The 22,791-nt window shown below is 66.2% G+C and overlaps 1 protein-coding gene across 4 annotated transcripts in view; it reads right to left on the bottom strand.

The window, feature by feature from the left end:
- The window catches only part of BAIAP2 (BAR/IMD domain containing adaptor protein 2), a 63,345-nt gene that overhangs the window by 9,516 nt on the left and 31,038 nt on the right, over nt 1-22,791 (bottom strand). For all 4 annotated transcript variants that reach the window (XM_080826018.1, XM_080826020.1, XM_080826019.1 and 1 more), the window contains exons 4-10: nt 16,020-16,081; nt 15,222-15,293; nt 14,546-14,683; nt 4,226-4,378; nt 1,714-1,935; nt 1,359-1,560; nt 622-823 (exon numbers count right to left, since the gene is read on the bottom strand). In XM_080826018.1, coding sequence (XP_080682144.1) covers nt 622-823; nt 1,359-1,560; nt 1,714-1,935; nt 4,226-4,378; nt 14,546-14,683; nt 15,222-15,293; nt 16,020-16,081 — 1,051 coding nt within the window. The remainder of the gene's footprint in view (nt 1-621; nt 824-1,358; nt 1,561-1,713; nt 1,936-4,225; nt 4,379-14,545; nt 14,684-15,221; nt 15,294-16,019; nt 16,082-22,791) is intronic.

The raw sequence follows: 22,791 nt of genomic DNA, 5'->3' as shown, positions 1-22,791 counted from the left end.
CGCCGTGGGAGCGGAGCTGGGCCCGGCCCCTCTGTCCCTGCCTAAGGTCGGGGGTGGGGGGACTGCGAGTCTCCATCTCACCACCAGCCACATCCAGATGACATCGGTTGGTGGGGGGGAAGGAGCGGCTCCTGGCCAGGGCGGCCCGAGGCCGCAGGAGAACGACAGGCTGGTGGCGTCTCAGGGCCGCGGGTGTTAACGTTAAGCCGTGAAGACAAGGCTCCCATGTCCTGACACGCCAGCAACAGGCTGATCAGAGACTCGGGGGCAGCAGGGGGCCTTGGGGCACACGGCTGGCCTCTGCCAACTGGGAAGCCGCACGCCCGGCAGCAGGGAAGGTGCCAGACGGGCCGCGGTGTGTGCGTGTGGGGCCCTGGGCCAAGCGGGTGACGCAGGCGGCGAGGGGGACGGGCTGGTGAGAGACGGCGAGGCCGCGGCTCTGACAGAGCAGTCCCGTCCGTGCCGCCCCGCTCTGAGGACTGAAGACACGCGGCGGGACACTCGGCCCGGAAAGGACCTCGAGGCGCCAGGACAGCTGAGGGCCGCAGGGTTGGCAGGCTGCTGTCCCAAGCACCAAGCAGGCTGCCCGGTCCCGTGGTTCCCTCCGGGGGTCCCACTCACATTTTGGTCTTCTCGCTCTCCCCGTAGTGCCAGCCGTCACGGGCCTCGGGCACCAGCAGGGTGATGAGGTCCCCCTCCTTGAAGCTCAGCAGGGTGCTGTTGTCCCCGGCCGCGTGGGAGAAGATGGCTTTCACCCGCATGCGGCCGTTGCGCTCCAGGCCGGCCGCCATGGAGCTGGAGCGCGGCAGGGTCTTGTTCTCAGCTGTAGATGACAAGGGAGGGGTAAGGGGACGTGGCCGTCGTCCTGCCCCTCAGCCTCCTGACGGGAAGATGCTGGAAGGCTCCGGGTGGGCAGAGACACGAAAGGACCCAGCGGCAGCCCCGCCGCTTGCCGGCCGCAGGGAGCTCTGGGCCCGAGCCTCAGCTTTCCCACCTGCTCATCGGCAGACCCTCGCTGGCTGGGGGAGGGGCGGGGGGCCGTCCACGGGACGGGGCTGCAGAGCTGAGGGACCCGGGTGGGGGGAGGGGGGCCGTCCCACTGTCCACTACGGCCCTGCCAGGCATCACCCGCGCGCTCCGCTCACGGGCGGAGACCTGATGTCCCGGTCCAGTCCCGTCCTGCCGTGGGGACTTGAAAGGAGCCAGGCAAGGCCTGAGGGGCTGGAAACCCTCGACGGGGCCCAAGGGGGCCGCACAAGGGCCCGCGAGCGCTCGGGGCTCTGGAGGCTCCCCCCCCACCCCCCCCACCCCCCCCATCAGGTGCGGCGCGGCGGCCGGGGGCGCGTCCCAGCCCTTACTGGCCGCGTAGCTGTTCTTCGGGGCCACGCTCTTGCGCACGGGGAGCGTGTTGGAGTACGAGTCGCTCAGCTTGCTCTGGGACTGTGGAGGAGACGAGGTCTTGGGCTGGGCGGCCTTGCGGTCAGCCCAGGGGCTGTAGTCCTCGCCGTCTGGGCCCGAGACGCCATTCATGACGGGCGTGCTCTCCTGGGCAGACAGCCGCTGTGGGGAAGAGGGGGGGGTGGGGGGGGCAGCGGCGCGGGAGGGCCCGGTCAGGTGCGGCCGGCGTGGGGACCCCTCACCCCAGCCACCCCGGAGCCGGGGAGGGAGCCGTCCGTCCACACCCAGGAAGCCTGCGGGAGGCTGCGCACTCACCCCCACAAACGGGGCCAGCTCGGGGGGCACCGGCAGGGGCTTGGCCCCTGGGATGGGGTCTGAGATGACCAAGCTGGACTTGGAGGCCGACAGGGCGCTGGGGAGGACAGAGCCGTTGCTGGGCACCTGCTGCATCAGCTGCACGGCGCGCTCCGGGATCTTGTTGGGGTCCGCGCACGCCTGTTGCCACAGCGGCAGCTTCTGGGCCAGCAGCTCCTTGCCCTGGAGCGGAGGGAGCGGGACAGCACGGGGTCAGGGCCGGCCGCGCAGCGGGGCCGCCCCGCAAAGCCACAAGAGTCTGGGGCGCGCTGCGGACCTCCCCAGCCACGCTCCCTGGAGCCCCTGCCTGGTCGCGAGACACTCCCCCTCTCGGGAGGGGCGCACCTGTCTGGCTGACAGCTGCCCCACACCCAGTGATGCCTCCCAGCCAGAGAGGCCACCTGGAGGTCCCTGAGCCCCGACCTGGGAAGGAGGCGGGCTGCTGCCTTAAGCCAGGTGGTCTCCGGGCCACTAGGGATGAGACAAAACCCAAGGTCCAACCCGTGCACTGGCTGCCAAAGGGGAGGAAGGAACAGGGCTCACTAGCCACGCAACAGGCAGACGCTCCGGGGTCCACCACGGGGTCCCTGGCCGCAGTCAGGCCAAGCGGCGGGAGGGTGCAGGAAGCTGACACCCCTTGCATCTACTCCAGAGATGCAAGGTGCTAATGGTCCCTGCCCCCGACCCAGGGGCCCAAGAGCCCAGCTGTCTCTCCAGCGTGCATCGGGGTGGGCCCAGGGCACAGCTAGCTGGACGAGCACGGGGCTTAGCAAAGGATGACGAAGCCACGGGTCTGGCAAGGAATCCCAGAACGAGGGATAGCCGAGTGGGCGCCAGCCTGTGTGTCCCTGTAGCCCCGCTGGCGTCTGACGCCCACTGCATGGGCCTGTCCGGGCGCGGGGACAGCTGTGCCCTCCATCCTCTGGTCTGTTTGGCCACAGTGGCTGCCGGGCTTGTAGCAGATGGGTCACCTGTGTCCCACTGCAGAGCCTGGAGCTCCCAGGGCAGACTAACTCAGGGCAGTCACTGTCCCCAGGGCCTCTGAAGGAGCCATCTGGCCCTCACTGCCTCTCCCTGCTTCTGACCTGTGTCTGGGCAAGGAAGGGGTGTCTGAGTGAGAAGTGTGGAAGAAGCTAGAAAAAGGCCTTGTGAGCAGGCCATGCCCTCCACCACCTGCTGGTTGAGACCAGGGACTAGCGAGACAGGGCCAAGGGCTGGTGCCCTGTTTTGTGATGAGATCTGATGCGAACACAACTGTATCTGCTCATCCACGTGTCTGGGGCTGTGTCTGGGGCTGCTTCTGCTGCTACGGCCCAAACCCAAAATGGTACCTGGACCCTGGTTGAGAGAGCTGGTGGACAGCTCTGGGTGGTGGTGACGAGGCAGGTCCATGGAGACCCAGCACCAAACAGGGGCAACCCTAGGGCTCCCCGCTGGTGATGAAACCCGCCTGTGGGGCTGGGATGCACCTGCCCGGAGATGCCTGGTGGCCTGCTGCAGGGAAGAGCCTGGGGGGTCCTGCCCTGGTGCCCCGGCCCCTGTGCTTGGGAGGGCTGCGTCCAGCTCCCTGGGAGGTCAGCTGTCACCTCGTGCACAGCAGGAGCAGCTGGGGCCCAGAGACCATGGCTTTCCCGCTCTCCATCCCCCCCGACCCCCAACACACATGAGCCCAAGCTCTCCCTGACCTGCCATGGGGCCCGGCTGCCGCCAGAGGGCGCCAACCGCCGCAGCACAGCCAGGAGTTGGGGTGTGCGGCTGCCCTGCCCTGCCGGTTGCAGCAAGCCGTAGCCCAGAGGCAGGCCGAGGCCCAGCTGCTTGCACGGCGGGCGTGCCCCCCCACCCCCTTAAGCCGCCCCAGGTAACCCTCCCAGCTCCCACAGGGGACACAGGTCCCTCCACTGCCCTTGCCCTGCCCCTATGAACAGGCCCTCAGGCAGGCCCGGGAGGCAGAGCCGCTCTTGGAGGGAAGGCTGCTCTCCCCTACACAGCCCTGCCCATGGGGAGCACAGGGCGAGTCTCCTATCAGGCACACGTGTGGGAACGTGCGTTTACTCTGCTGCTCTGCAGACCTCTTTATTGAAAAAGGACGTGAACTCGGTTGCCCAGCCTCATCTGCTGAGCTCTTGGAATGTTCTGGAATGTTCCAGGGGACAGATCTGCTCCCTCCCCAGCTCCTGACTGTGGACTCTGACTAGGCGCTCATCTGGAGCTGCCCCTTCCTGCAGGGGGGCCAGTGTCCTCTGGACTGCCTAGGAGAGGCTCCCCGGCTCTGCAGCCCTCCCTGAGAAACACCTGCCAAGCCTCAGAGACATCTGCGGCGTCTGACCGGCGACTCTCCCACCCGCACGTCATCCCTGGGGGAATCCAAAATGCACGGCATTCCTTTCAACACAGCTCAACAGTGGACACGGCCTGACGGCCACCAGGGAGAGTCCACTTCTGCCCATGCCCCAGTGTGGCCCGCAGAGCTCACCTTGGAGTGGTAGGCGGCGGAGTGCTTGGCCACGGCGCACTGCTTCTCCACCAGGAAGCAGAACCGCCTCCTCTCCTCGGTCAGTGCTGTCTTGTAGCCGTCCGACACGTAGTTCTCCAGCTCTCCTTGCTTGTTGCTGATCGCGTCGATGTACTGGGGGGCAGGCAGCATGGGGGACGCACATGAGCCGCGGACGGGACAAGACAGGACGGTGTCCAGCTCTGGGCAGCCCCCCACCCCCGGAGCGGAGCGCACCTCCCGCCAGCCCACGGGGCGGGGCATGGCCACGACCTCCTTGGACCGAGGGGGCACGGGTGGAGTGACGGTGGGGCAACCCCATGCCCTACTGGGCCCCTGTCCCCCAGCAGCTTGAGTCCCTGCCCCCTGCCCCCTCTGTGCCTAGGAGCCACACACATGTGGACCCTGCTGGCAGATCAGGAGGCCTGGTGGCATCGTGGCCTGCCCCCCGTGGATCCTGATTCCAGGCATCTGAAACCACCCCGCGGGTGGCCCAGGAAAGCTCGCCTGGCACGATGTGCTTGAGAATGACTAATTCACACCCAAATCCTGCGGGGGTGGGCAGAGAGTGCAGGAGACACTGCTTGGTGCTGGAGCACACGGGAACATTCTGATTTTGCTGGAAACTTGTGGTAATAAAGCACCCTCAAGACTGCAGGCAGCCGTCACAGGGAGGCGGGAGCACCCCGGCCCTGGGGTCTGCAGAGCCCCATCGGGGTGTGTGCTGGGGTCCGCGGGATCCTGGCTGTTTCCCAAGGCAGCCCCTCCCGGCTCCTTCCCTCCGTGCCCTGGGGACACCGCCCACACGGGGAGGCACTGCGGCCGCCTGGTCTCTGTGGTCCTGGGGTCTTTCCTGCCTTGAGGGGCGCCTCCCCCACGGGCTGACTCAGCGTGGGTGGGCGGTGCCGAGCTGCAGTGGGCGCGGGGGGGGGGGGGAAATGGGGAGGAGCAGGCTGTTCCTGCCGCCTCCCGTCCCAGCAGGAAGCTGGAGGCCCGGGGACCGCCTGGGGGTGTGGCCTGTCCCCACCATAGCCCCCAGTGCCCCCCAGTGCACAGGCTCAGCCCGCGTGGAGGAGGCACACCCCCCCGGCGAGGCCTGCCTAGCCCTGCCACCCAAGCACAGGTGCCCCCACCCTCTGCCCCTGCAGACCACCCAGCTGACCCTGTGGAGGCAGCCGCTGAAAAGGGCCTCCAGATAACCCTCTGGTCCCCCACTGCCGGCCCAAGGGCACAGCCTCGAGGAGCAGGCCCTAGGCCTCACGGGCAGCGGGTTCTGCCGCCGGTGTGCCTGAGGGGACCCAGGGCGGCTCTTGGGGACCAAACCTGCCAGCCTGAGAGAAAAGTCTGAGCCCAGGTAAGAGCCACCCCCTCCCTGCCCTATGGGCTCTCTGCTCTGCTCCCCGCAGCCCTGCGGCCTCCTACCCCCCACCCCACGCCATTCCCCTGCGCTGCCGGAGGACTTCTTCCTGGTTATGAAACGGGCACCTGCCAGCACCTTCCCCGCACAGCAGCTCTTCCAGGAAGGGGAGAGCAAGCCTGGAGATTGGCAGGGCCCCTGGGGGGCCGAGGGGGCCCAGTGGGCAAGGCTGAGCTCCACGGGCAGGACCCCAGCGGTGGCCGTGGAAGAGGGGGGCTGCCAAGGGGACCGCCTGCGCCCACACCCCCTCCCAGAAGCCCCACGAGGACAAGAGAGCCTAGAGGCCCAGGACAGAACACGCTCTGGATGGAAGGCCCTGGAAGGGGCACACACACCCCAGGGCCCTGGTGCTAACATGCTCTGATCTGTGGCCGTCCCACCCTCCCCCAGGGGCCTGTCAGGGACACGGCTGTGGCCCACAGCAAAGGTGCCTTCCTCGACGCCACACACGGGCTCATCAGCTCCGTGCCCGAGAGCCCCTGAGGGAGAAATTTGTGCAGGGTTCCTGAAGATGAGGGTTTAGCCCCCCAGGGAGACCCCCCCAACCCACCCTCTCCTTGTGCCGCCTCGTCCTGCCCCTGGGGGCTGCTCTAGCAGCGGCGGCCAGACCTAGGAGGGTTGGGGGCGGCTGGGCACAGGGACAGTGCAAGCCAGGGCAAGAGCTCGCACACCGGGATCCTGCCCTGGCCTCGCGCAGGGAGTTTGCCTGGAGCGAAGCCACCACGCCCGCTGTCACCTAGTGGGGACCCTGAGGGACAGGAGCCACTGTGAATGGTTGGCACAGGACACAGCAGAAACCGGGACACGGGGCCCCTGGGTCTGCTCGTCCTGAAGGCGCATAGCCCCCGAGGCGGCCACGGTGGCCGCCCCACACGTGGTTTTTGGGTTTTTAGGCTGCGGCACGGCTGTACCCGCTCCCAGGAGTGGAGAGAAAGCAGCATGGACCCGTGCGGTGTGGGGCGCTGGCCTCATTAGCTGGGTCTGCTAGCCTCCCGTGCCGGAGGAGGGAGTGGGGATTTATTTTTAAGATTTCCACTTCTTCGAACAAGCTCCGAGAACGGCCGGGGGCAGTGCAAGTCTCGGGGCGAGCGGGACTGAGGCGGAGAGCACGGCCCTGGCAGAAGCTGGCGGGGGGCATCCCGACCCCCGGAACCACAGGTCCTGGGAAACCGGTCAGAGGGCCTTACGAGCTATGCCCCGGGGGCAGCGGACAGCTTCCGCCACAGGCCCCTGGGCTGTCCGGCTGCCCTGAGCACCCCAGCCGAGGCACAGCCCTCGCCAGTGGGGACACGCGGCCCGCCAGCGGCTTTCCCGACCTCCTCCCGGACGCGGCTCCTTGTGCACAGACCACAGCTTCACTGGGCAGGGCCCGGAAATCTGGGCCAACCGAGCAGTGTCACACTGAGGGGGACGGGAGTGGACGACGCCCCACCCACAGGGTCCGGGCCACAACACCCACACCCCCAAACGCGGAGGAGTGCTGGAGCTCTCCGTCCAAGCGCAGAGGCCAGAGCGCGGCCTGGCCCCCCACCTCCGGCGGCTCAGCTGCTGGGAACGGCCCCGGCCCGCCCCGCCGCGCGCAGGCAGGCAGGTGGGCACTGTGGCCGGCTCCTTCCTCGCTCCCGCCCGCCGCCGCCTTTCCCGCTCCCGGCTCCGCGGTGCTATGGCGACCGCACTATAGAAACCCCCGGCTGAAAGCATGTAAGACCACGGAACGCTCCCACTTAGTCACCCTGGGCTGCACAGTCCTGTAATCCGAGAAGACAAAAGTGATCAGAACATACGTCTCCTCTCCAAAGCCAGCGGTGACTCAGAGGGGGGAGGGGTGGCTCTGGTTTACCCCATCCGGGCGGCTGCGGCTGCGGCTTTCCCACGTTTCTCAAAACCCGATGCTGCCCCTCCGGGTCCCTGCAGCTCATGAATGAGAGCCTGGTTCTGCGCCTTCAGTGGTCACTGCTGGAAACCGTTACTCGCGGGAGGTGACGACGGAACCCCAAGGGCCGTGATGCTCAGGAAGGAACGACAGAAATCTGACCCCCATGTCGCGTTCCATAACCAGGCCCGTGTCCCCTCCCTGGGGGATGGACCCTGAACCCAAGCGCAGAACAGTAACGGCCTCAATCTATAGGGCCACAGGCATGGCGGGGGGCCGTGGGTACGGCGGGGGGACAGAGAGCAGCTCCTTGGACTGAACGACCCTCAAACGTCATTGAAACCTGAGAGGCCAGAGCGAGACTCAGGGCTGGGGCGACTGTGCCGTCCTGCCCACAGGCGCGTGGGTGGGCGATCCGGCTGTTCAGCTCCTTGTGTCCTGGGGTTTCTGTTTTCTGGCAAAAGGGCCCAGGGCTGTCAGCTGATTGGCAAGGGGTCTGTGACTAGCAGACCCCAGCTGCAGTTGCCCTGAGTACACTTACATGTCCCGCGTTCCCTGTGCCGAGAGGCCTAGGAAAGAGTGGGGGAACACTGAGGTCCACACCAGGGGGCCAGATGCTCTGACGAAGGCTTTAGGCCCACAGATCAGCATGTTCCCAAGACCCCAGGGGACGGGTCTGTGCACACCTGAGTCAGGCTGTGGGCGTCGCCAGCACTCCCAGGCCCACACACCCAGGCTGGGGCGAGCTCTGCCTGAGGACGTCGCTTTGCCAGGCGACGCTGCTGAGCTGCGAGGGTCTCTGGGTCTCTGTTCCTCTGGAGAGCAGAGGGGCCGACCCATGCCACCCACGTAGCCACGGCCTGACACAGCAGGCCTGGCCTCCCGCGGCCGTGTCCCTGCAGTTCAAGACCCGCGCCCGATTTTACAGACTCAGCAGATAAGAACATGACGCATCGCACCAACATTCTCCGTGGCGATCCCAGGTCGGAGCTGCGCTCGAGGCGCGTTCGAGCAGAGCACGTCCGAAGCGGTTTAGTTACTACAACGAACGTCATGAAATCCAGCAGCTCCTTCCCACGTTCTTCCCGCGGCCAGGCCTGGGCGCGAGGTGGCGAGGGGCATGTGCCCTCCCCCAGGTGGCCTGTCCCGGGAACCTCATGGCCCCCGACGCCACCTCTGGACACACACGCTGAGAGGAGAGGGTGCCCCGCGCCGCAGAGGCGCAGCTGACCGTCCACAGAATGCCGTGGTGTGGAGGAGCTTCGGAAACGTGCGACCAGGAGGCACATAAAGGGCTTCGACGACCAGCACCGCGGCAAACTCCACACGGTAACGGGCCCAGCCTCTGCCATGATCTTTTTTGAAGATCTAAATTATGGTTATTTTGTTTTTGTTTCGTTAATTACACATCCCTTTAAATAGAACAAATTCCCCCCTTTCTCAGACTGCGATCTAGACGCGTGTGCCTTCAGGAACACGTGCACCCAGGGAGGGGGAGCCAAAGCGGCGGACGGCCGCGGCGAGAGCCTGTGCGTCTCCACAGGGAGGCCTGCCGCACGGCCTCCGGGCTCAGGAACTCACCGGACCTCTGTGCTCCCGCGCAGCCAGCCGGCCGCGGCTGCATGGCCTGGGAGGAGGGAACGGAAGGGGGTCCTGGGCCTGGACGGATGTGCCCTGCACCTCCAAGTACCCTGACAACCCTGGCCCCCAGCACCCTCTGCCCTTCCCAGCAGCCAGACCAGCCCGGATCAGGGGCTCCCAGGGCCAGGCTGCCCGAGAACCCCAGATGGTCGTGGCCCACTGTGCTCGGGCCGGCAGGCTGGGTCCACACCCGGGTCACCCTGGACTTGGGTCCACCCCTCTGTCTCATTTCTTCTTCCTGAGCACTCCCCTCTGCCTCTGGGGTCTTGGCAGCAGCCCCTCCCTCAGTGCACGGACCCCTCACAGAGGTTGGGAGGGACACACTGTTTCCCCGTGACCCCAGTGCACTGCACACCCAACATGCATCCCGGATTTTTTTTTTTTTTAGGATTTTATTTATTTGACACACGGAGATCACAAGTAGGTGGGGGGGTGGGGAGAAGCAGGCTCCCGCTGAGCAGAGAGCCCGATGCGGGGCTCAATTCCAGGACCCTGGGATCATGACCCAAGCTGAAGGCAGAGGCTTTAACCCATTGAGCCACCCAGGCGCCCTATCCCGGATTTTCTATCAGTCATGACCCCCCTTGGAGGCTGAGGTCTGCTGTCTACCTTCCATCCTACTCTAGTCAGAGCTGGGCCAGGGCTGGGGACAAACAAAATAAAAGCAGGCAATGTTAAGGGGCGCCTGGGTGGCTCAAGGGGTTAAAGCCTCTGCCTTCAGCTCAGATCGTGGTCTCAGCGTCCTGGGATCGAGCCCCGCATCGGGCTCTCTGCTCAGCGGGTAGCCTGCTTCCTTCTCTATCTCTGCCTGCCTCTCTGCCTACTTGTGATCTCTGTCAAATAAATAAATAAAAAATCTTAGAAAAAAAAAAAAAGCAGGTGATGTTGTCCCCCAGCCTGTACAGGATTTGGCGAGGCAAAGAGATGCCACTTCCACACCTGGGACCAGAAGCCCTGGGACCACCAGCTGCCCAGCAGGACTGGCTGCCCTTAAGAATACCCAGAAGCTTTGAGAACCCTAACACCGGCCACGGCGTAACTGCTCACACTCGTGTGCCTGGGGGAGGGGACACAGGTTTGGCAGAGACGCTGAGGGCCAAAGGGACAGGGCCACCAAACGAGGCTCACCACCATACCCCACCAGACACAGAGCCCATCCTCCCCTGACCACATGCCCCACGGCGCCCTCCACCCGGACAGGCACTCCCACGGGTGTGGAGCTGGGGGTCTGGGGAGTGGCCTTGGCTGTGGGGACGGCACGTGGTGCCTTCCCCACTTCCAGACGCAACCCTTGTCCTAGTTAGTGCCCCAAATGCCTCTGAGCGCCTGTTCCCTGACCTATAATCAGAATCAGTTCTCTTTGTGGAAATCCCAAAACACAGTTTCAATTACCAGCCGTTCTTGAGAACGGCCGGCTCTGACCCAGTCCCGTTCACAGGGAACCCACCACAGACGGACAGACGAACGCTCCCCATCTCCTGCCCTCTGAGGGGCGGGTCTGATCAACTTTACGTCCCTCCACCCCAAACAGCTCCACTCCATGGACAGGGCCCCTGCTCTGGCATGGCCTGGCCACTGGCCACCCGGCTTCGAGGCTTCATGGGAGGAGGGAGGACAGGGTGTGTGAGGGCCTGTGGCCAGTCAGCCGCTCCCGAGGACACAGCTGCCTGAGGAGCCCCAAGCGATGGCCCTCGCCTGGCGGGCAGCCCTACCACTCTCCTCGCCCAGTGTTCTGTGCACATGGAGCTCAAGTCCAGGGGGAAGGACACGTGGGCTGGGGGCTCTGGCAGACACACAGGGTATCCCAGCAATCGAATCTCATGAAAGCCCACCCACCCCTCCACAGCACCGAGCAAACCCACGCCTGAGCCTGCACACTGGACCCCCGGCCACAGTGCCCGGGCCTGAGAAAGCCAGGCGCGCGGGCTGGGGCGGTCTGGGCGTGCCACCTACCACCTGCCACCTGCCCAGCAGAGGAACACATGAGGGCAGCGGCTTTGCTGCCGCCTGAGGTTCCCCGGGAGGGGCCGCGGTGTGAGTCATGGGCTGCGGGACCTGCCTCCACCTGCACACACAGCCCCCCCCCCCCGCCCTGGTAGGGGCCTGGCAGAGAGGAGAGTCCCCAGGAGTGGAGCAGGGGGCAAGCCATCTGCTGTGTTTAGAGCCCAGGTCACTCCCGCTTTCTGGGGTCATTACTCTCTTCCTCATCAGCCCAAGGGCATGGCCCCAGCAGCCCACACGGGTCAGAAGCCCACCCCCCGCCCCGGCGCACCACATGGGCCCGTCTACCTCTCCCTGCCCTTCCTCAGTGCCGGGGACAACGCTTAAGTCCCCTGCAGACCGTGCATAGGACACACAGGAGTGAAGAGCTCAGATCACACGCTGCGTGCGGCCACCGGGATGTCCGGTGAGACTGCGGGAGAGCTGGGGCCAGGTGCTTCAGAACACGAGAAGGAGCCGGCGAGAGGAGAGCCTCACCCTTCCCCACGGAAGGGTCTCCAACAGGCCCTTTCCAGTGACTGCCAGGACCTCAGCCCCACTCCTGGCGGGCCCAGCGCGCCCGCCCCAGGGAGCAGTGGGAGGGAGGCTGGCCCCACCTGGCAGGCTCTGCAAGGCCTGCCGCCACCAGCACGGGTAGCCCCACGTGCCAAGGGACCGGCAGGTGCCAGGGCGGGCAGGCACCTCGGCAAGGCCACCGGGTGGGTCAGCAACACCCACCCCAGACAGGAAGCCAGCATGTCTCCTGCCAGCTCGGGGTTCTGAGGACGTCCCTGCCGGCTTCTCAAAGCTCTACTGCTTCCACGGTCCCTTTGCTTTCATCCTCAAGAAAGGACACCGAAATCAGTGGGCACAAGCTGGCTGTCACCATATGGCCACCCCGGGGCCAGGCACTCCATGGGAGTCTGCAGCACAGGACCCAGCCCTCTCTGCAAGGAGTTAGATGCCTCGGGGACAATCACAGTAAAACTCCTGGGTAGTTCTGGGTCCAACGGAGAAGGAAGCTGGGTTTGGCGAAGCAGGAGACCGAAGGGTGGCCAGGAGAGAGGAACCGGAGCAGGTGCACAGGAGAGGGACGGCGACCCCCCGGTCAGTGTCAGCACGGAAGGACAGAAGCGGGCCAAGGAGTGCCGGGAGCCTGCCGGGACCACAACCCTCGGAAGGGGCAGAGCCGGGGTGCAAATCCAGATCCAACTGTCGGGGCCTCACGGCAGGGCCAAGGGGAACAGAGCTGGCATGGGGCGTCCGCAAGCTGCACGGCAGGGGGGATGAGGTCCCGGGCCCAGCAGGGGAGCAGGGAGGAGAAGGGGTGTGACCTGGCCGTGCTGGAAGCGTGGGGGGGGCTTGGTCGGGGGTGACCCTTAGAAGCGCGGTGAAAAATCAGTCGCATGTCTCGGAGAATGAGCCCCAGGAGGCCAGGGCCGACTCCAAGAAACCAGGTCTCAGGCCCCACTGCATCGGGAGTAAATCCCATGGAGACTTCCACCCAGCCCAGCCCTCCTCCCGCCAGACCCCACCCCGGGGCGGGACGGACGACCTCCGTGACCTCCACCCTCCAGCTGCCGTCGGCAGAGCTGCCCGGCCCGTCCAGGGTCCAGGCCCCAGCTCAGGACAGCCTCCATGTTTACGGCTGTAAAAGGGAAGGAAGCACGGCCGTGCTTGTGAACCCGGAGAACTAAGCGGCAGGGACCCCCTGCGGGAGGCCGCTCAGCGGGGACTCGGTTACACAGGACACGCAGCCCGGCCGGGGCCCCCGCACAGACAGAAGGCGGGGTCTGCCTGGGGGGTGGGGGGGACGGGTGTGTGCTGCCGGCAGGGGTGTCTTCTCTGGCCCGTGGGGACAGCGGCACACCATACGTATGGCCACACTCAAAGTCACCCACTGTCCCTTCCATGACACGTGCACCGGATCTCAAACCTAACGCCAAGAAAAGAAACCAGTGCCAGAGGAGTGCACGGGCTCCCAGCCCCTCCTGGCCAGCGGCGGAACCCCGGATATGCTGGCTTCGGAGTCCCCGGCGCCCCTGCGAGGGAGCCCTGGTACAAACACACCCGCACCGAGGGGGTTCCTGGCCTCCAGGAGGCAGGGGCGCTATTCACGATGGAGATTTTTAGGGAGAAACACTGCAAAAGACATGGGAGAGGAGCGGGGAGCGAAACGGAGACGCCCAGGGAAGCTGGCTTCCCCGCCCCCTGCCTCGGGGGCCTCTCCCAGATCCAGCTGTGCCTGCAAATGCCTCTGTGGACAGTCCCAGAGACACAGGCCTCCAGGGTGCTGCCGTGTCAGGGGCAGTCCCTGGACACAATGCGTCTGGCACAGGAAAAGTGCCGGGGGACAGTAGGCAGCTCCACTCCCCTCCCCAGGCTGTGGGGCTCTGCACGCAGGGTGTTGGGGGGGCATGGTCCGCCCCTACTGCTGCCAGGTCCATGCGCCCCACCCGGTGGGCCTGCTTGCCCGCACCACGCTCGGGGAGGACGCAGGGCACGGGCTCCACAGGCACCAGCAACCTCGCGGGGGCGCCAAGGCGCTCAGAGGCAGACGCACACACATGGGCCGAGAACGGGGGTGCACGGTGCACCTCCAGGCTTGCCAACCCGACAGCCGGCACGGAGGGTGGGCTCAGGAGGTAGGGGTTAATGCCTATGCCTGACCCCAGGGATTCCCCCCACACCCTGAAGCAGCTAGGAAACTGGGGAGAGGTTTTCTTGGTGTTTCCTTTGGAAACAACCAGAATCCTGTTTCTTCTTTCCTCCTCATCTGAGTCCCGTGTGGCCTCAGGCAGTGGGCACTCTGGGCCGGATCTGTGTTGGCCGGCCTAGGGTTCCAGGAAATCAGGTGTATCAGGGCCACGCTGTCCTCGATTCCCGGCCCACTCCACACATGCCGCCTGCAAGGCTGGGCACCCCGGCGAGGGAAGTCCCACTGGGACAGGCCCCTCCCACGGCCTCCTGGGCCATCTGCCGCCTGCCTCTTGCAGTGGGGCGGCTGGGACACCTGACTGGCCAGCGTCTGCCCCCAGAGGCTCCGGGCCCGGTCCTGGCGGTCGGCAGGCACGAGTTGATTAGAGGGGCAGTCTGGGTCTTTCTCGGAGGCAGAACCCAGAGACACAGAGCGGGGAGACGCCCTTGGGGTTCCTACCCCTTTGGCGGCAAGCCTTCTGGGGCCTCACCACGGCTCCGAGCGCAGGACCAGGGGGCCGCTGGGCCACGCCGGCCCCCCGCCGGCTCCAGGACGGGAGGTACTCGCTGCCCCAAGCGGGCCAGGAGAACAGAGCCCAGCTCTGCTCAGCCCCACCGGGAGGGCCGCCACTGCCTCGACGCTGCTGCCTCAAGGGCCCCCGAGCCCCCGCGGCGCCGGCCGGGCGAGCCCCACCTGCAGCTCCTTGTCCGAGTACTTCTGCGGGTTCTTGCTGCCCTGGCTCTTCTTCCGCAGCTTCTTCAGCTCGGCCTGGCACTTGTCCAGCGTGTCGCCCTTGCTCCTTTGCTCCGTCTGGTACTTCTTCAGCGCGGCCTGAGAGGCAAAGACCACATGGTGACTGCTGAGCCCACCGCCCTGCCCGCTCCCACCCCTCGGCAGCCAGCCCGGCCTGCGGGCCGCCGACAAGGCCACGGCGGGGAGGGCAGAGCCCGCCCAGGCCTCGCCCTCCCACGCTGCCCCGAGCCAGGGCGCCTCCTGGGAACTCAGGCCACACGCCCCGACAGAGCACGGCACCTCGGGCCCCTCTGGCCCTGGGGAGAGGTGACGGCACAGGGACAGGACCCCAAGGCCTCCAGGTCAGACGCGGAGTCTGCGCAGGCTCTCCAGGGGGCAGGGACAGTGCTGTGCCGTCCCCGCCACGGACAGCGGTGAGCTGTGGGGGCGCGGGAGCCGTGCGCGTGGGGCGTTGGACGCGCCGGCTCCCCCCACGCGCGGCGCTCTGTCCCAGACCGGCTGGCAAGGGCAGGGCTGCGGGGAGACTGCAGGGTGGGAGGCTGGCGGTGAGCTGCCCAGCCGGGAGGCGCGGGGACGAGGGGAGCAGTGCGGGCGGCCCGACGGGTGTGGTACTCACGCTCAGGTACCTGGCGTCCAGCTCCACCTTCTGCTCCAGCTGCGTGAGCAGCTCGTTGTGGAAAGACTTCAGCTGGACAGAGAGGACACGTAAGGCCCGTGAGCACGACACAGACCGGGACAGGCGGGATGGGGTGCGGGGAGGCTCCCAGGAGAGGCGGATGGTCACCGCCACGCCCCGAACACGGGCCACCCTGAGGGGCAAGGGGCCCGTCTGATCCCTGAGCCAGTGACCCTGCACAGAGGCTTGGGGCCTGGGGAGCTGGGAGGCTCCAAGCATCAGCGCGGAACAGGAATCAGCAGGTCAGACCATCCTGGCCTTGGACAGCCTCGGGGGTTCTGCTTCCCAGGGCGAACACAGGAACTGCTCCCTCCTGCGCCCCCTTCTCTTCAGCCTGAAGAGCTCCTCAAGCTGACGCGGGCAGACGAGGAGGGGCCCATATGACCCCTTGCTCTAGACCTGCTGGGTCACGGCTGGGCCTGGAATCTGGGCAAGCGTGTGCTCCCCAGGCCTGCCCCCCGTGTCTCTGCCGGACCCCTGTGGCCAGCTGACAGAGCCTGCGTGGCCTGGGCCCTCTCCTCCCGGGTCCTCCTGTATGTCCTCGGCCCCACGGTGGATCCCCTCCCTGCTGTGTGACTTCTGTCCCGAGCCTGGGACTTGTGCCCATCTTTCTGAGTGCAGCCACATGGCGACACAAGGTTCCCAGATGGAGACGTGGCCAAAGCATGCAGCCTGCCCTTCCCCTCCCCTCCGTCCGACCTGCCCCTACATTTGCCCCTTCCTCCCCAGGGGCCTCACCATTTCTTCCAACTGATTCTGAATCTGCCTGTGGACCTCGGCCATCTGAAAGAGAACATCTCCTGGAAAGGCAGAGTGGAAGACAGGAAAGAAAGAAAAGGTAAGGACTCCGCGCCGTGGTCCCTCCAGTCGCCCGCGGCTGGGGAGCAGGGAGCAGGCGGGCCCAGTGCTGGGGCCTGGGCTGCCGGTGACCGGCAGGCAGAGGTGTGCCGGAGGCAGGGCAGAGGGTGCGGTTTCTCCTGGTGACACCGAGATGAGACGGAAGATTCTCAGATAACAAGGGATGCCACTGGGCGACTCTGGGGTGGCCGGGGTAGCAGCTGAGATTCACGGAAGAGGCCCCAAGTGGGGGCCCCTTCGTTTGCACATCTCAAGCCCACGAGTGAGCCCGTGAGCACATGCGCCTCTTACCCTGCTCCCGTGCGTAGCTGCCAACCACTGCCGTCCCACCCACTCTGGGCCCAGGTGGCACTGGGACCCAACACACTTGCCGCCCGTGCTGCCCACGTGGGTTACGTGGGGTGAAGGCAAGACCTGGCTGCAGGCCCCAGAGGCAAGGGGCCCGAGGAGGCACCTGAGGTCCGCAGCGCCGGGGGGCCTCGCCGAGGGACTCTGGGGACAAAGGGAGCGCGCCGTCTAGCTCTGCACACATTCCCCGAAGCAGGGACGGGGGAGGGCTCAGCCTCGGTCTTCTTCCTCCCAAAGCTCCAGAAGCTTCCGCCGGCCGCCGCCATGACGTGCGGCCACTAGGACCGACAGGTGCACAGTGCTTCCAGCTGCGGCCACGGAGGGGAGGTCGCCGCACAGCCCACGACACCAGCACGGTCACATCCCCGTCAGGGCCCACGGAACAGAAGCTCTAGGCCAGAGGCTGCACAAGGGCCCCCAGCCCTGGAGACCCTCAGGGCTGCCAGCTGCCCCGCAGTGCTAGTGCGAAGGACCCCCCCGGGCATGCGGTTCCATCTCCTCGCGCGCAGGAGGAACAGCTAGAGCGGCAGCTGGACATCACTTGCTTGGCGCCATTGAGAGCTCACGCTGCCCTTGTGCCGCCGACACGGGGGAACGGGGGCCACTCTGCCCCCGAGGGTGCTCACTCCCGATGAGCCCCGTCCCTGCGGTGCTGCCCACAGCAGCACGCCCTCCCTGCTCATGCCCTCTGTGCTCATGCCTGGGCTCCGTGACCCAGAGACTGTTTTGGGGGGCAGCTACCAGGGGTATCCCAGCAAGGCCACCTGGAAATGGAGACAAAGGCCCACAGCCCCTGCACCCTGACGGGGCAGTGTGGCCTCCAGCCGCACAGATGGCCCCCCAGGGTCACTTTCCCTCCCAGAAGCACCACTGGGCTCTGGGGAGGTCTGCTTCTCCTGGTCACTGGCTGTTCTGTGCCGTCCACAGGGCACACTGAGCCCCGGCTGTGATGGGGAGCTGTACAGACGGACCTGGGTCAGCACAGCCGCCAGGTCTGCCAGGCTCCGAGCTCTGCTGTTCGAATCTCAGTGCCCCTGGATGTGTCCCCAGACACCTGCTCTGCCCCAGAGAGATGCACAGATTTCTGTCGGGGTCGGGGGGGGAAGGGACTCCGCACATCCTAAGGAGCCGACTCACTGGGCGGCTGGGACCCCGGTGTCGTGCCACAGATGGTGTGCAGCTGACATGTCCCCCCTCCTCAGCCAGCCTTAAGCCCAACTGCTGCGAAGACGCCCTCAGGCCTGCCGCTCGGGTAAGCACAGACCCCCAGGGCTGGCAGACCTGGGATAGAGGGGGGGGGCAACCCTGCCCCAGGGAAGGGCCAGTGCCCTGGCCACGGAGTGTGAGTGGGGGGGGTGTGTGTGAGCGTGTGTGAGCACGTGCCCCATGGACGCCGGCAGCTCCAGGCCCGACACGCCTGGAGGGAGTGTGAGGAAGGGACACACACACGAGCAGGGGAAGCTCCCAGGAGCTCCTGTGCACGGACCGCCCTATGCGGTCTGTGGAGCGTATGGCACGGGCCACCCCAGACGCCAGTGCCACAGCTGGGGAGCGCCCGTCGGCGCCCTGTGCTCCGGGAAGCCGCTCCCGGTCCTGCTCTAAGTGTGGGCCTGCCCTCGGGCCTGACGGCGCGGCAGGACGGGGCAGGGCAAGCACGGACGGCCCTGGGAAGAAGGCCCCGCCTCGGCCATGACTTCCTGTGGCCAGCTCAGAGCACGAGCACACGCAGTCAGTGCTCAACCATGTGCGGCGAGGGGGACATGAGCAGACCAGCCCTGCAGGAGAGGTCGAGTCTCCCCTGGCCTGTCCTAGCCTCGTCCCTCCACCTAACCGATTCCGACTCTGGGGCTTTGATGTGTGAGAGAAGAGACCAAGAATGACAGGGACACAAGGTGACGTGAAGGGGCCCGGTTGCCATCCTTGGTAGAAGGGAAGCCACTGAGATAAGAGCAAGTGGCCGCTGGCCAGGGGTTCCCGGGGACGAGGCCAGACCGCTGTCACCCTGCCTGCGACAGAGCCCCAGTCTGGTGTGTGCGGCGGGGATGCGTCCCGGGTAGCTGGAGTGGTGCCCACAGCAGGCCCAGACCCACGGGTCCGAGCCCCGGATGCCCAGAATCTAAGACCCAAGAGGGCTGCACCAGCTTGATTCTGCCTCTCTGTGCTTTGGGGCTTCTGGAACTTTCCCAGAACACACAGTCACTACTCTGCGGTGGGGAAAACATCCGGGGTCTTGTTTGTGATACGGGGGACTTCCTGTGTTGAGGGCCCTAGACCCACCTTCCGGCCCTCTGCCTGCGGGCATCTGGGAATCGGTTAAGCCAAGGCCAAGGAACGCAGCGCCCACACGGCACAAGGTCTGGCCAGCCTGGGGAACAGCCCAGAATGCGGCCCAGAGGGCGCCGCCCTGACACCCACCCTCTGCCCCCACGGTCCTGTGAGGGCCATCAAGCCCGGGAGTCAGACGCGGAGCCGGCCGTGGCCTGGCGCCGTCTCCCCGCGGGGGCGGCTCCCGCGGCATCGGCCCCGCTTCGGGCCCTGATGTGGTTAAGGCAACATCAGGAGCCGATAAATAAACGCACGTTTCCGGAAAAGTCTGGCGCGACTGGCTCAGGGAGGATGTCTGAGGACCGCTAAGAACCCCGCGGAGGAGCCGTCACTGCAGCAGAGGAATTCCTCACGTCCAGAAACTGGCTACTGCACCCGCGGCGGCCGACGCGCCCAAAGCACCCGGCGTGTCCCCCCCGCCGCTGCCCGCACCAACGGGCCTGGCTCCCCCCCCCCCCCCGCCAGCCCGTGGCTGTGCCGTCGGTCACACAGCCCGTGCGCACACTCAGCTCTGAGCTGCAAACCCACGGCTGCACAACCAGCCCACACAGTCAATTTTTAAACTGCGTTTTACCAGCAGCTGCTAGAAGCCATATGCTCACGAAACACGCGGGGTGGTGGGAGGAGGGGGAGCCAGCCTCCGGCAGGCACTGGACCCCTGGGGGCGCTGCTGGGCGCCCTGAGCTGGCTGCAGGGGGCAAGGGCAGAGCTATGCCCCACACGACACTCCCCGAGAAACACAGAGAGCCCAGGCGTCCGCACTAGCGCTCACTCGTCTCCTCCTCTGCTGTGCTTTCCGGGTCCCGAAGGCCCGGACGGTCCTGAGCGCCAGTGAGCCGGCTGGGGCTGTGTCTGATTTCTGGGTTCCGTGACTCTCTCCGTCCCATTTCCCTCACGTGAGGGACAGCACGGAATGGGGACCCCCTCCCAGGAAGGAGACCGCAGGCTGTCCCCCGGCCTCCTCTGAGTGCAGACGCACGGGCCCCGGGGCATCCACGTCCTGGGTTCATAGCTCCGGCGGGCCCTAAACTTGAAAAACCGGGTTTAAGGTAGCAGCTCCAGCGCAGCGCTGCCCGAGCAAACAGCAGAGGGGCGGTGACTCTGCCCCGGGAACACCACCCGCAGGAAGCACCAGGCAGGACTGCCCTCCCTCCACCCTCCAAAGAGTGTCCACGGAGGGGAGCCAGGCGGCAGGTGCCCACACCCAGGGCGCAGCGGGCGGTGGGAGGGCAGTCCTGCCACACCCGGGGCTAGTGAGTCAGCAAACCCCAAGGCCCGGTGGCCCTGTCGGAGCCGGGGGACCCGCAGGCCCAGCAGCGGGTGAAGAATGGCTAAAGGCCGGTGGGAGCAGGGGCGGGAGGAGAGACGCCTGCGGCGCCACGGGCTTCACGCGGGACCGGACAGTGTCCACGGCACAGAGGCATCTGAATCAGAGGCCACGTCCTCACCGACCCTCCCGCCCGCTCTTGACCCTGCCCGTCAAGCAACCAGGTCAGCCGCGAGCCACCCCCGCCACTGGCCCCCCAGCTCGGAGATTTAACGTTTCGGGTGCTCTCTGGAGCCGCCTCCTCTCCGGCGCACACACGGCCACGCCCGGCCCCCAGGAGCAGCAGGGGCCGGGTGGCCAGCACACGCGCGTGCGCATCCACGTGCACACAAGACACACGCACGTAGGTACACACACACGCAAAGGTGCCCCCACACATACGTGCACATGTGTATACACGCTCGGGCATGCGCACACGCTCACGCACACACTCAGGCATGCACACACATGCACACACATACACACACACGGAAACATGCAAGCACACGCTCACACGCATGCAGACACATGCATACACACTCAGGCATGTACGCACAGGCACACGTACGCACACTCAGGCACACACGCTACACCTGCTCACAGACACACGACGTGCTGCTCCCCTTCGGCACGGCCCACTGTGGGGCGTGAAGGCGGAGGGAACGTCCGGCTGGGCTTCAGTCGGTTTTGGCTCACGGGGCTAACACAGGACAACGGTGGGATGGTCAGGACCCACTTGGGAGCCTGAGCGTCTGTGGACACATCCACATGCTGCTGAGGATGGGCTGGGGGCCCGGGAGCCACCCGCGGGAGGATGGAGGCTGTCCTCCAGGGAGAGCGGGCGCTTCTGCCAGACCCTGCGATCCCAGCAGGAGGCGGTACCGGGACCTGGTGACGCTGCATTCGCCGATTCTACCTGCACTACAGACAAATTCCTCACTGACCCTCAAAAACTCGCACTGGTCCCGGCAGGAACCTCAGAGCCGGGCAAGCAGAGAGGGCCCCAGCGGGCCCCACAGGGTCACGTGCTGCTGAGCCCCTGGGGGCCGAAGGTACGCACTGAGGAGAGAAAAAGGCAGAAACAAGTGGCCCAGCCGCGCGGAGGGGCGGGGCGGGGCGGGAGGTGAAGGGGGCCCACGCCAGGGAGGAGAGCTGGGCAGGCCCGAGGCTCCCAGGAGGGCCCTGGAGAGGCGGAGAGAGGAGCCCCGCTTGGGGCAAGAACGGGACTTCGGGAAGGACAGTGCCCGCCGGCACCGCCATGTCCTGTGAGCAGGTGCCACAGAAGCATCGGCCAGGCATCCCAGGGTGTTTTGGGAACCACGAGAAGGACAGCGTGGAGGGTGAGTTGCTGGGGAACACAGAGCGGGACGCAGCGAGCTGCTTCACATGCGTGCAGCGTCGTAGGACCCCACAGGTGATGTAGCTTAGAACCAGGAACACCTTCCCCTGTTTCCCCAAACCGGACTCTTTGGAAAAAGAAAAAATATTCCAGAAAACTAGAAAAAAGTCCACACACCCAATTTTTGAAAGTTACAGAGTCTGCGGGGTTCTGGCTGGTGTCAGCTTATGAACCGGCTGCAGGTAATGGTGACCAGCTCACAGGCTAGGGCGCCTGCGGTCCTCTGCGGTCAGGCATCCCTGGCTGTTCAGTGAGCACCTGCTCTGTGCCAGGTGGTGCCCGGGGAACACGGTGACCAGAGACTCTCCTTATGGCGCCCCGGCACTCTCCTGGGACACGTAGATGCAGACGAACGGCCCTACAGATCTGGGAAGGAAGGCTGCCCGGCAGCGATGTGCTCAGAGAAGGCCACGAAAGTCCGGGGATGCAGCCTTGTGGGCCCCAGGGCTCCTGGTGGCCACCATGGGGCCCGGAGACCACGAGCACAGTGAGCGGCCGGCAGCAGGGAGACCCGTCTGGCAGCTTCTCCAAACCCAAGACCTCGCCACCCGTGGGAACCAGAGGCACGAGGCGGCCCCCACCCCTGTGGCTGGCTGGCTCCCAGATGCCCGTGTGGGCTTCAGGAAGGCCTGAGGGCACATCTGAGGCCCATTTCACAGTCCCACGCCCAGATGTTCCCATTGGTGGCCCTGGGTAAGCACAGTGCAGACTGCCGGGCCACCAAGAGGACCATGAGTCACGGCTTCAAGTGAGTCTGTTCTTCCCCGAGGCCTGGAGCACAGCACACGCTCTCCTCCCGGCCGACCTTCCCAACCATCCAGAGGTCGCAAGAATAACAAACACCCGCCCCCGCCTCCCGCCAGGTCCCCCGGTCCTTAGTGTTTTGCCGAATCTGCTCTAGCGTCCTGCTTTTTTGTGTACGTGCACACGCGCGTCCTGCGGAGCCTGAACCCGGGGGACGTGGCCGCAGTGCGCCAGGCTGCGCGCTCCGAGACCCGGGCCCGCTGCCCCCGCGAGGAAGGCGGACCCCCTCCGCGCAGCAGCCCCCGTGGTGCCCCTGGGAGGCCGGCAGGCTGTCCGTGAGCCCCTCCCCAGCCAGGACTGCAGGCCCCTCTCGTTTCTCTCCGTTCAGAACTCTGCGTTCTGTCCGTCTGAACGCGGCTTCAAGCACTCGGAACTGCTCCGGCCTCCACAGCTCCCAGGCAGGCGCCCAGGAACATGCGCGGCGCGGTGCTGGGACTCGTGCCCGGCTCCCCCGGGCGCTGGGGTCTTCG

The sequence above is a fragment of the Martes martes genome (assembly GCF_963455335.1).
Source record: "Martes martes genome assembly, chromosome: 16".
NCBI classification, from domain to species: Eukaryota; Metazoa; Chordata; class Mammalia; order Carnivora; family Mustelidae; genus Martes; species Martes martes.
Note: the sequence above shows the minus strand (reverse complement) of the source record. Positions and strands in the feature narration are given on the sequence as shown.